Source organism: Pteropus vampyrus, unplaced genomic scaffold (assembly GCF_000151845.1).
Source record: "Pteropus vampyrus isolate Shadow unplaced genomic scaffold, Pvam_2.0 Scaffold329, whole genome shotgun sequence".
NCBI classification, from domain to species: Eukaryota; Metazoa; Chordata; class Mammalia; order Chiroptera; family Pteropodidae; genus Pteropus; species Pteropus vampyrus.
Window position 1 is genome coordinate 442262 of NW_011889110.1, and position 12569 is coordinate 454830.

General features: G+C 55.8%; 2 protein-coding genes across 2 annotated transcripts in view; one reads left to right on the top strand and one right to left on the bottom strand.

Moving 5' to 3' along the window:
* The first annotated feature begins 6 nt into the window (after positions 1-6).
* FAM131B (family with sequence similarity 131 member B) lies at positions 7-7368 on the top strand. Its single transcript, XM_011378066.2, has 7 exons — positions 7-366; positions 743-852; positions 1172-1207; positions 1531-1624; positions 1890-2087; positions 3546-3689; positions 3904-7368. The coding sequence occupies exons 2-7, from the start codon at positions 799-801 to the stop codon at positions 4374-4376; spliced, it is 999 nt and encodes a 332-aa protein (XP_011376368.1). The 5' UTR covers positions 7-366; positions 743-798; the 3' UTR covers positions 4377-7368.
* Positions 7369-8171: 803 nt separating this feature from the next.
* Positions 8172-12569, bottom strand: part of CLCN1 (chloride voltage-gated channel 1) — a 27582-nt gene continuing 23184 nt past the window's right edge. The window contains exons 21-23 of the mRNA XM_011378065.1: positions 9414-9518; positions 9238-9324; positions 8172-8581 (exon numbers count right to left, since the gene is read on the bottom strand). Of these exons, the coding sequence (XP_011376367.1) occupies positions 8210-8581; positions 9238-9324; positions 9414-9518 (564 nt within the window). The 3' untranslated portion in view covers positions 8172-8209. The remainder of the gene's footprint in view (positions 8582-9237; positions 9325-9413; positions 9519-12569) is intronic.

Genomic DNA, 12569 nt, shown 5'->3' on the forward strand with positions numbered 1-12569 from the left:
GTTCGCAGCCTCCCGTTGGTTGTCTTCTGTCTTCTCTTTGACTTGAATTCCTATTCTTTCGGTTCCTCCCACTGGCCCCCTCCACTCCTCCTTAATCCATCACTTGTCTCCCAACAGTCAGGTAAAATGATTCCATCTCTTGGCTTTCTCTGCTCTCACTGTTTCTGGGTGAACACACCCAACTCCCGCCTCTCTCCCCACCAAATCCTTCTTGTCAGATGAATTCAAATCTTCTTGTGAGACAAATTCGCCAACTCCTGCTGAGGGTCCACTACGTTCCTTCCAATTCACAGATAATACAGTCCACATGTAGAGAAGTCCCACCGTATTTCTAGAAACATAATAGATGAAAAGCACAGCTCCCATGTACGTGCACATGGAAACCCTATAGAAACCCTCAAAGATTCCTCAGGCAGAACAGAGGACCGTTTTCCTGCCAAAACCCAACCACGGACCCCTCCATTCACACAACTAATAAGGCCACATACCACTTTTTCTGAGTGTGCTAGTCTTGGTTGAGATCAAACTGAATATTTTGGCTCAGAATTTATATTGCTCCTGCCACAAATTTGGGGAGAGTAGGGATGTACGAGGAATGGGCAGTCGGAAGAAGGAGCGGCAGCTGGCGGGGAGGGCGGGCTCTGCCTCCGTGTGTGGCCTCAGCTTTGTAAGACCGAGGAGGGGCCTCGTGGGTGGGGAGCAGGGAGGTGAGGTGGAGCAACTAACCCACTGGCCCCTTCAGGGAATGAGGTGATCGCAGTGGATTGGAAGGGCCTGAAGGATGTCGACCAAATCAACATGGACAGCACCAGCTCGCTGCACGGGAGCAGCCTCCACCGGCCATCCACTGAGGTGAGCCCCCCATCCCAGGTGCTCACCGCAGGACCTCTGAACGACCCCAGGAACAAAGCCGCCCAACTGCTCACCCTTGAATTCTCTGCCTAAATCCCAAACACTCCTTCAGGCTGACACTTCTACAGAACATTTCTCCCACATTCCTCAAAATACAAGCCAAATGTTCTGCACGGAAATCCTCATTCCCGATGCTGATCTCAGGAAAGGCCTCCCTCCTTCACACCCTTCTGGAAGTCCCTTGGAGAGGGGGGGGGTGGGGTTACTCACATTCCTGGAAGTGCTTGGGATACCCACTCCCTTTCCTCTCTCCCGACAGCAAACCCGAACCGATTTCTCCTGGGATGGCATCAACGTGAGTGTGGCTTCCCCCACCCCAGCCTTCCCCAGTCCAACCTAACTCCTCTTCCTCGCATTCTCCCTTGGGCCTTTCGCTGGACACAGTGCTCCCTGGTTCCAGAAGGCACTGTGAGCCCTCCCATTCTCTGCCTATGCCCCAGATTAGTAGGGGTGGGTGGGGGGATGTGCCTCCTTGGGATCCCTGGGTGGTATGGTGGTTGCCCTTATCGACTGCCCTAGCTCAGATCCTTCCTCCTGGAAACCACGAGCTCTCCCCTGCAGACAAGCACCCCAACACCCTCTTACTCCTCTGCCTTTCCTCCCATACCCCTACTCCAGCTCTCCATGGAGGACACCACTTCCATTCTCCCCAAGCTTAAGCGAAACTCTAACGCCTATGGCATTGGGGCCCTGGCCAAGTCATCGTTCTCAGGTGAGACGCCCTACTTGGGGATGTGTCCAGAAAGGAGATTCCTACAGGCTCCTGGTCTCAGTCTCCCTGCTCCTTTTAGGCCTTCTGTCAGGCCTCCCCCATCCTCCAGGCTGCCTTCAGATACAGAGCTCTAGGGGAGACTCCCCGCCAACCCCCATGGGCTGGGGTCCCCTGGCCCTGGGTGCCTGGGTGGGGATAATGGGGAGGATCTGTTATGGGTATTGCGTAATGTTCTGGAGGATGTGGGGACTGTCTGGCTCCTCAGGGATTTCTCGAAGCATGAAGGACCATGTGACAAAACCCACAGCCATGGGGCAAGGCCGGGTGGCCCACATGATTGAGTGGCAGGGCTGGGGGAAGGCACCAGCCATTCAGCCGCAACACAGTCACGAGGCCGTACGCAGAGATACTGATGCCTACTCCGACCTCAGCGATGGCGAGAAGGAGGCGCGTTTCCTGGCAGGTACTCCCCCCTCCCCCCAGCCCTTAAGAGGCACATTTCATGATGGCCAGAGACTGACCCTCCAACCCCACCCCTGTGGCAAGATTGGCTCTGTCCATACGAAGGCCATCAGACTTAATGTCCCAACCAACTCAAATTTCAAGTACTTCGATTTGTGAATTCTGATAAATCCCCTCCAACTTGCTTTTATCATCATCTCAGAAGTTGAGGGGAATTAACATGGGATTAAGGGTCCACCCGATGCTTTCTCTCCCACATGGTGGGACTCCCTCAGTACAGCATGAAAAGGCAGGGGCCACGGGCTCCGCAAGGCTCTGCTCCTACTCCTGTTTCTTGAGGAAAAAGAAAAGGAAGGCCTTGGGGATCTTTTGTAGCCTTAGCCCCTGTGCCCATCGCAGTCATGGATTCCCATACCGGGCTCCTTCCTGGTGACAACCACTAGAGGATCAGTGGACCTGGGTGACAGGAGGGTGGTAGACGGGAGAGGTTTTCTTCCAGGAACGTAGTGTAGTTATGAGACAGGCGTGTAGTGCACCCACGATGGTGGCTGAGCCCTAGTGGCAGGTCTCAGTCAGATACCCGATTGATAGATGTGCAGTAAGATACCCGATTGATAGATGCTGGGAGTATGGGTGGTGGGAGAGATATCAGGAGGGGACACAAACATATAGCGGGTGTAGGGCAGCTAGCAATGTAAGCTTCAGCTTACTCAGGGCCTCGACTGGAATAGAGACCCCCAAGTCTACCGAACTTCACTATTCTACCCTCCCTCCCTTCTTCCAGTCTCTTGGGCTTTCAACTTGATACCACCGTGGACCTACAATCCCATGATGCCCTTGGGGTTTCTCTGTGGATCTTGAGCCTTCCCCAACCCCAATCTAGATTCCTCTGTTCTTGACTACCTCATACTAGCTACCATTCCTAAAAACTCCCCAAGATAAACTTCTGAAAGTTCCTAATTTCAATCCCTTAGCATATCTCACCAGAAGACCCCCAACTCTTTCCCTTAGGAATCCTAAATCTGACCTTCTGGGAAGTCCCCACGATTTTGCCTTGTTTTGGGGCATGTACAAAGACTGTGCTGTTCTATACAGTAGCCACTGGCCACATGTGGCTACTGAGAACTCGAAATGTGGCCAATCCGAGTGGAGATGTGCTGTAAGTGGAAAATATCAACTGAGTTTCAAAGATTCCATATGAATAAAAAAATGTGACATATTAATAATTTTATATGGGTTATATGTTGAAATGATAATCTTTTATACGTGTCAGGTTAAATAAGATATATTAGTAATTTCACCTGTTCAATTTCCTTTACTATGGCTACTAGGAAGTTTTTAATTGCCCGAGTGGCTCGCATTATATTTCTGTTGAACAGCAGCACCCATGGTCCCTACCCCCTGCATGTGTCCAAGGGTTCTCAGAAGCATCTTGTGCTCATTATATTTCTTCTCCCAGGCGTCATGGAACAGTTTGCCATCTCCGAGGCCACACTCATGGCCTGGTCTTCCATGGATGGTGAGGACATGAGCGTCAACTCTGCCCAGGAGCCATTGGGCTGTAACTACAGTGACAACTACCAGGAACTGATGGAGAGTCAGGGTGAGGAATGGTTCCGGAACCCAACCCCTGATGCCAGAGAGGCCTCCCCAGGCATCTAGGCTACGTGTGTTCATCTCTGTCCTTCTGAGACTTTCTGGTCCTCTCGGCTTTCCTACTCTCCCCCTTCCTCAAAGTCTCACCCTCATCTCTCTGGGCTGTTGCTACCAACTCTGATAGTCCATGACCCACCTGACCCCCACGATTCTCTTTACAGATGCCCTCGCCCAAGCCCCCATGGACGGATGGCCTCACTCCTATGTGTCCCAGGGCATGTACTGTCTGGGGTCCTCGGATGCGTGGGAAGCAAGCGACCAGTCCCTCATTGCCTCTCCGGCCACAGGATCCTATCTTGGCCCTGCGTTTGATGACTCGCAGCCAAGCTTGCATGAAATGGGGCCTTCTCAACCTGCCTCGGCATACTCTGCTCAGGATCCCCCGCCTTTGCTGGGGGGAGACACTGACTGGGCTCCAGGGGTGGGTGGGGTGGACCTGGCAAGGGGTCCTGCTGAGGAGGAGAAGAGGCCACTGGCCCCTGAGGAGGAAGAGGATGCAGGATGCCGGGACCTGGAGTCGCTGTCCCCACGAGAAGACCCTGAGATGTCCACTGCTCTCAGCCGGAAGGTGTCTGACGTCACATCCTCAGGTGTGCAGTCCTTTGATGAGGAGGAGGGCGAGGCTAACAACTAGCTTCTTCCCACTCCACGCCCTGCCTTCCACTCGCACCTGAGGGCGTGGCTGCGACAGTCCCCTCCCACCCCCCCAGCAGTACAGCGGGAACCTGGGCAGAAGACCGCGCAGAACCCAGGAGCTGCCCGTTCTCGCCAGAAAAATGGAGGGCCAGGATGGGATTCTGTCCAGGCGCGTGCTGTGGGAAGCACAGGTCCGGGGGCTGAGGCCCAGGCAACCAGATGGCTGTGAACTTGGCTTGGCTGTGGGCTTCTGGGTCTGTGAGGATGAGCTCCAGTTTGTATCCTGGGGACAGGAGCACAGAGCGGCCTGTGGCCACCGACTAGATGTTTCTCACTCCCTGATTTCGTCTTCCAGGAGCCTTGACCGCGGCTGTCTGAATGCCTCCTTTCCCACGTCACTCTTGCTTTTTCTGACTGTTTTCTCTGGCTGTGGCCCCAGCCTGACCATACTGTGTGGAACAGACCTCGGGCTGTTGAATGTGGCTCCATGGGCACAGGGGAAAGCCACGTCTCCTTAGTGGGTGGCGAGTCTGCCTTCAGTGGGTGACGTGGCTTCTGAGATCAGGAGTCACGGGGAAGGTGGAGGCGCCCGAACAAGGTTCTTTTACCTAAGGTCCACCTGGAGACCGGAGAGCCACCCATGGGACCAAGAACAAACATGGCCACCTGTTGTGGGATCGTGACTATCCCGTGGCTAACGGGAGGGCCCTGAGGGTCTGGGGGAGGACCCGGTGGGCTGGCTGCTCCAGCTCTTGCTTCCTTTGTCTGCCTTCTTCCATCCCCTGCTCTGGAAGCCCCCGCCCTGAGGGGGTGACACAGAATGCAGGTGTCCTGCCAGGCGGGGAAGCATGAGGGCTGTGCCTCCTTCCATCTACCCCCTAATTCTCTGGAGCTGTTTACACTTTTCTCTTTGCCTTTTCTACATTTTTATAACTTCTCGGGGACTCAGGTCGAGTGGGCGGGACGGAGGAGTCCGGTGCTGCCAGGCCCCCACCAGGCAGTTTGCTTGCCTAGGAGCGCTGTGGGCACGCGGCTCCTTTTTCCCCTTCTTCAGCTCCTCCCAGGACTGGGGGCCTCACAGGTGTCCCCTCCTACCTCGGGCCTCCTGCAGAGGCAGAGGGAGGATGAGAGTCGTCTTCCTCCTGGGACAGGTTCGCAGTGATGGTTAAGCCCCTGGACCCGCTTGCCCTTCCACGCCGTCTCCATTCTGGTGGGAACTTGTGCGTGCAGCGGATAAAACCCCAAGGCCTCTGTAAGGGATCCTGACGGCAGGGACTGGCTGGCCGTGGAGCACACTGCCACTCTGTTTCAGTGGGGCCTCATTCCGTAGCTCCCGCAGAGGGAGACTCTGGGTAGCGGAGAGAAGCTGTGAGGTTCCTTGGCCACCTTCCCTCCTTTCTCCTCCCAGGCTCCGGCACCAAGGCCTTGTGTCCTGCTCGTCCTCTGTCAGGGGCCCTGTTGCTTGCATCCTCTGCCAGGAAGGGAGCGCTGTTGCCTCTTCAGACCTGGGCACGAACTACATCCCTTCCCTACAGCCCCCAGATGTCCATTTCTTTGGAATGAGGAGGTTGAGAGTTGGGATGTTTCTGCCCACCTATGACCCTACCCCCCACTGAGTTCACACTTTCATACACACGTGGCACCTGGAATGCTGCCGAGGCTGGGGACCCGTCTTCAGCGGGAAGGAGGTCAGTTCTTGGAGGAAGCAAGTGGGCGTGGTGAGCACCGGTGGGCGAAGAGTTGCTTGCCTCATCGAAAGCTGTGGCTTGTGTTGGGTCACGGGCCCCGACTCCCGTCCAGGAGCTCTGGGAGGTGGCCTCACGCCTCACCCCGCACTGCCACAGGTCCCGGGGGTTTGCACGCTCACCGTTCCCTCCCCGGGGCCCCGGTTTGTTCGCCTGGTGCAGCTTGCTTTCTCTACGCACCACCTTTTCCTTCAATCTGCTTCATGGCCCCCGTCCCGCCCCCTGACCGCAGTGGACATCCCCTCCAGGGAGTGAGCTCATTTGTCACAGGGCCTTTTTGCTCAGGGCCCTGGGAAAGTTTGGGAAGGTAGACGAATGCTCTGTCCTCCTTCCCCTCCTCGAGGAAGCCTGCCTTCCGTCCCTGCCCAAGGATGACTGAGCTGTGAAGGAATGAGCCAAATTCAGAGCAGAATTCATACACTGGTGGGGCTCCGCTTCCCAGTCCCCCCCGGGGTGCTGGCGTCTGTGCAGGTCAGAAGTCAGCAGAAGGTCTGCATTTGCAAAGAGGAGAAGCCCCAGGGAGCTGGCCTGGGACCCTCTCAGGACTTCTGGAGGGAGGAACTGCCTCTGGTGCTGGGGGGCAGAGTGCATGGGGTTTGCTTGTAGCCTATTTGGGGGGAGGGGTGGGGCATGTGCAGGAGGAGGCTGTTGGGAGCAGGGGAGGGTCGCTTTTCCTTTGGGGTTAAAGGCTGTGCAGCACGATTTACAGCCGTCGGGAACGGGGCTGTTTTTATATTATTGTGAATGAGACTGCTCTTGCTAAATGAGTTTCTTTTGGGGGGGGGGAGGGGTGCACTTTTATTTTCAATTCACTTTATTAAAGGAAAACCCACATCTCCCATTCCTCCCCTTCCACCACCCCCTCTTCTTATCCTTGTGTTAAGGAGGGAATCTTGGTGAACGAGTTTATGACCTTCTCCCTGCCCCCCACCTGTTCAGCCCCTGTTCCGTCTTCCAGGTCTGGGGAACATCCATTTTTATGGCCAGTCTTAGCATGTTTTCTTAATGTGACGTTTCCCACCCCAGGCCCAAGAGAGGTTCTATGACATATATTACAGAGAGAAGTATATATAAATATATATAAATATTATAGATTATATACATGCGGGCGTGGGCTCGAGTGCCCACTGCCAGCCCCCTCCCCAGGCTGCAGCCTCTCTCTCAGGGCCTGGGGAGGGGGCGGGGATGGGACGCTGGAGAGGGCTCCAGGCTGTGTTCGATGGCACTAAACAGAACGTGGTGGCATCCTCTGGCTATGCGTGTCTCATTTGGGGAGTGGGGGAGACTGGGCCCAGGGGAGGGGAAGGAGGAGCACGGAGCACGTCGGGTCTGGGAGGGGACGAGACTGAGAGAAGGCGTCAAAGGAGGGAGGGGAGAAAAGCGAGGGCTCCTGGGTGCTAGGGGGCTCCGGGGCCGCTTTCCGGGGCCAGGCCCTCGGGAGGTTCCCTGCTGCTGATTTGGATGGGTAAGGATCAGATTCCCGGGGGCGCGAGCTCTTGTCCACATTTATACTTAAATCGGGGGCACACAGAGACATGGGATTGGCCTTCCGCTGCGCTAGTCATGGCCTTTGCTTGGGGACAGATAGTGGGAGCCAGATGGAGTCTGGAGGCAAATTTAGGGGAGTGGGTGTGGGCAAGCGGGGAGACCACCAGGGTGGGGGCCCCGGGAGAAGGGGCTGTGGAGGTGGTCCCATCTCCTCCAACATGGCTCTCGCGAGACCACCGTCGTCCTGGGCCTCCCGTGACTCGCCTGTGGAGACTGAAGGGCGGATGGACAAGGCCAGGAAGCTGCTGGGACAAGACCCCCAGGGAGTTGTGGGGAAATGAGGAGAGGCAGGGGGTCCCTCGCCCACACTCCGGGAAACTCCAGCAGGCCCCTGGGGTGTCGGCCCCTTCACTGGGGGGTCTGCGGGAATCAGCCCAAATGACTGACCAGGGCTACTCCCTGCCCACATTCTGGCCCCTCCTCTAAGGCTGTCACTGTCACACGTAAAGATTCCACATTAGTGTCATCCTTCCAACTCGAGGACATACCCTCCGGCCCGGGCCCCTCGGCAGCCTTATGAGGCGGTCTCAGCAGGTGGTCAAAGGATCAGTTCATCTTCATCCTCCTCATCAGTGGACCGCAGACTAGGGCCCTGCAAAATGTCAGCCAGCTCCTCCTCCGGCCCTGGACTCTCCACCAGCTCCAGCTCCTCCAGCTCACCTTCCACCTTGGCCGGAGCCAAGGAGACAGGGGGCTCTGGGGAGGGGGACGGCTCCAGGGTCTCTGGTAAGGCAGGAGCCGCAGAGTCTGGCCCAGCGGCCCCAGTTCCATCCTCGGGCAGGCTCCACGCCTCTGCGGGAGGGAGCGGGCCCCCAGGAGTCATCCGAGTTGATGTCGTGCTCCGGAAGCTGGCCAGCGGGGGCCGGAGCTGCACCCCCGACTTGGTGTGCCCCTCGACGGCCTTCTGCAGCTGGGGAGCCGCGGGAAAGGGAACGAGGCGTGGAATTGGGAAGGGAAGGAAGATGAGGCGGTGTGAGAGAGACAGAGGCGAAGAACACACACAGGGCAGGGGAGAGAGAACGGGGAAGATGTCAAGTGGCAGGAAAGATGGGCAGATCGAAGGCGCGAAAAGGAAAGGGGGGGGCGTGCCCAGAGACCTGCCCGCGCCTGCGGAGCAGAGTCTCGAGCCTCGTGACCCAGGTCTTCCTTCCGCCCCCTTCCTAGTGACCTTCGGGCCCCTTCCTAGTGACCTTCGGGGCCCTTCCTAGTGACCTTCGGCCTCCTTCCTAGTGACCTTCGGCCTCCTTCCTAGTGACCTTCGGCCTCCTTCCGCCACCTCCCATCTCTTCCCTCTTTCCACGGACTCCCCATAGTACACCCCTATAAAACCATCACTCAAGCCCCAAACCCTGACTCCAAACCCATACTAGTCACCAGAGATCACAAAGGCTACATTTGGGATACAGATCTATGTCCCCTTTGGACTGTGGCCAAATGGACTTTGCAGTCCCCTCGATTCTGCCGCCCAAACTGCTACCCCCTCCCCCTCCTCCAATCTCTGCATGAAAAAGAGAGAGGGAGTGAGGGGTTAACCCCAGCCCCATCCCCACATCCTGATGCTGTTACCTCCTCCAACGCCAGCACACCCCTGAGCTTCCCCATGCTGGTCACGTAGGCAAGGTGGAGGCCGAGGAGCGAGAACAGCGTGTGAGTCTGTGTGGGAAGAGCAGCCGGTCAGCACAGGGCCGGCCCCACACCTCCCACGCCCTCCCAGCAGTCCCGAGTAGTGGCCAAGGACTAGCCTTGTGCAGGGACGTCTGCTCCACCAGCTGGAAAGGGGACTGGTCAATACAGCAGCAGTCAAAACAGACAGGCTGGCTCAGCTGCTCCTGCTCCCAGGCCTCAATCTGTTGGGCGGAGGAGGGCAGTCACCCAGTATCACTGGGAGGCCCCTTCAACCTCAGTACCAGGCTTTGACCTCGAGCGCCCCCTCTGAAGCCCCAAGCCCAGAGACCCTTTCCTTCTTCCTGCGGCAGACCCTCCCCTCCCCTCCCTCACCTGGCTCAATCAATGTCAGCTTCAGGCACTAGAACCCCTCTCCCTTGTCCACGTGCTGGTGGCCCCAACACTTGCTGTTTCCAACCCATCTTTCCAGTCTTTTCTCCTATTCTTCCGGTCGTACCCGCCATTCCAGTGAAAGCCGACTGCTTCCAGCCCCTCAGACACGCCCTCCCGCCTCCGGCCGGCTGGGCCAGGTGCCCCTTACCTGCCCACCCTGCTCCCAGCGCTCTCCTGCCACGCCCCGGCCAACGCGCTTTGCCCCCTTTCCAGGTCCCGCAGCTGGACTCTCCTTTTCGGAAAGGGCATGGCCCGTGCCCACTCCCGTACTGGCATTCCCCTCACCTCCGCCCCCGGACTGTGAACTCCCTGAGGGGGTGACTGGTATCGATGGCTGATGGCTGCGTGTCGTGTCGGGAAATACGAGCGCGTTTGCCCTTCACGCTGTAGAGTATTTGTTGGATTCGGAGAGCTGTACTGAGTCACGTGGTGCTTAGTTGATTTGAGCAAACCATCTTGTTTGTTTCGCTTATGACAGAAGCGTTAAAGCACAAAGGCCGACTCTCCCCTTGATTTTAGACATGATGCCCAAATCCCCAAGCTTCCGAACCATCCAGTAGAGCTCTGGCTTTCATGAATGAATCTAAAATTTTATGAAACTCTCATCTTTCCCTACTAAAGGTTCGTTCACATGGGGTTTGGTCAGCTCTCATAACACAGGACGGTGACCACCTAGCAGCTATGTTGCAGAGACGATTTATTTATAGGACTGGGGCGAGACCCCTGCCATCTCTGGTTTGGCTGGTCCTGTCCTCCTGGACCCTTTCTGTGACCATTCCTGGCCTTTCCTTAGGAAACAATGACAACAGAACCATTTCTAATGCACGTGTTCCAAGCACTGCCTCTGTGCCAGGCATTATTCAAATTGCTTTCCACATGTCTTCACTCATTTAATCCTCTCCAACAACCCGATCATTACATCCGTTTGACAGTGGAGGAGACAGAAGGGCAGAGTGCTTGAGTAGTCTGCTGAGAGATTACACGGAGGTGGGACTGGGCTTCCGACCTTGACGGCTGACTGAGCTCCAGGTACCCCCTTAGCTTTTGCCCATGGGGAAGAGGATGTATGCTCTTGCCTTTGAACTTGAAAAAGCTCAGCCCGTTACAAACTGGAGCTCCAACTGTGTGTACTCCTAACACTGTAACAGAATTAAGTCATAGCAGGGACTTCTGGAGACCTATAATAACTCTTTTGTCATTCCCTTAGGTATTATCTCGAGACTGCCAACGGTGTCACCTTGATCTAGCCTGAAAACCCATGTCCAAAATAATCTGAATTTTGACTCCCGTTGGATCTTTTTTACCTCTAAAATGTCAGTAGGTCACATGGGAGCTGCCTAAAGTCTTCTTTGGGAAAGATATAAACTAAAAATGTATATTCTATTTTCTTTTTATCCTTGGCTGCACTTTATTTCCAGCGGTCATAAATAGCCTCACTGGTCAACTAGCCAGCTTTCTCTCTTTGGTACATTAAAAAAAAAAAAAAAAAGTATTATTATGGGTTTTAGCACCTTAGCAACGCACTCCTTAATTGCAGTTATGACCCATCTGATTCCTGCTTGTGGGCAGAAGAAATGGTTTTTCTTTTTCCTCTGTGATCATCTACTCCACTTTTCCATTAAGTCATTTATTAGAAGTGTACGTGTTACGAGGGGTGACACGGGAAGAAGGGGGAGGCTTCCGTTCTCTCTCGCCACTCCCCACCCCTTCCTCCAACCCTGGAGTATTTTAACTTTCAGCGCATATTTATTCGGGAGGCCCAATAAGACGTTTATTGTAAAATAACATCCGTTATGGTTTCGTCGGCTCCAAAGCTCTACCTTTTCAGCCTTCACGGCGAGTCCGCATTCTCCTTCACTAGATGGGAGGGCTGCTAATGGATTTCGTCGCTGGGTCCCCACGCCCGCGTGGGTGCGTGCCCAGCAGATGTGCTCCCAGTCACTGCCACACATTCTCTCCCTCCTCACAGCCGAGCCCATGCGGTGTGCTCGGCTTTCTCTCTCCTGGCCTTGAGAACCTAACGCGCTTTCGGAAAATCGGCATGTGTCCCCAGGAGGCAACTCTGTCAATATTTGTCCTCAGTTTGTGGTTCTTCCCAGTCTCGCTTCCTGGCCCTCTCCAGCTGTCCCCTGGCTCGGGGCCCTGATCAACCGGTGGAGTGCCCTGCGCCGGGTGGTGGCCCCCGCTTTCTAGTTTTGGTGCTATGGACGTTAGTGCTGCCTTCAGTCTTCTCTGCATAGTCTCTGCCTGGTCTAGAACACCCCTAAATGCCTAGAAGGTCTGAGGCTCGTCTAAGCACCTGGCACCATCTACGCGTGGAGACTCACACTTTCCTCTTCTGAAATGACGACAGTCCTTCTGAGAACCTCGCCAGACCCCCCCACCTCTCAGCGGTGCTCCCACCCCTCTCCCCATAATGGTACCTCCTTTCCCATCTCTCAAAACGCTTCCCGCCGAGATTCGCATCCTATACTCACAACAATGCGACGAAGAAGGCAGAAAAAGGATGAGCGCTACCTTCATCTGACAGGACAACCCACCCCAGGTTGTTGTTTCCCTTACTCACCTCTTCGGGCGACATGTTATCCACCAGCTCCGTTGAATCCTAGAGAAGAAAGACCGAGGTCCAAGCTCTCTCCCGATGGAACCAGAGCCACGTCTCCCTGGCCGGGGCCACGAATGCCTGCTTTCCAACCTATCACCCCTTCCATATGATGAAAACTTCTCCTTGGGGGGACCCTTCCTTCCTGGTCTAAGGACCACGAGTAGCCCGCTCCTCGAAGACAAGCTCCCGTTCCCTGTCGCCTTCCCGCCACACCGCTCACCTGGCTCGTTTTCTT

Excerpts from the sequence above, each read along its gene's own strand:
- FAM131B (XM_011378066.2), top strand. The coding sequence starts at position 799 with ATGGACAGCACCAGCTCGCTGCACGGGAGCAGCCTCCACCGGCCATCC. Across the intron at positions 853-1,171 it reads TCCACCGGCCATCCACTGAG|CAAACCCGAACCGATTTCTC; the intron begins GTGAGCCCCCCA and ends CTCTCCCGACAG. Across the intron at positions 3,690-3,903 it reads GGAACTGATGGAGAGTCAGG|ATGCCCTCGCCCAAGCCCCC; the intron begins GTGAGGAATGGT and ends TTCTCTTTACAG.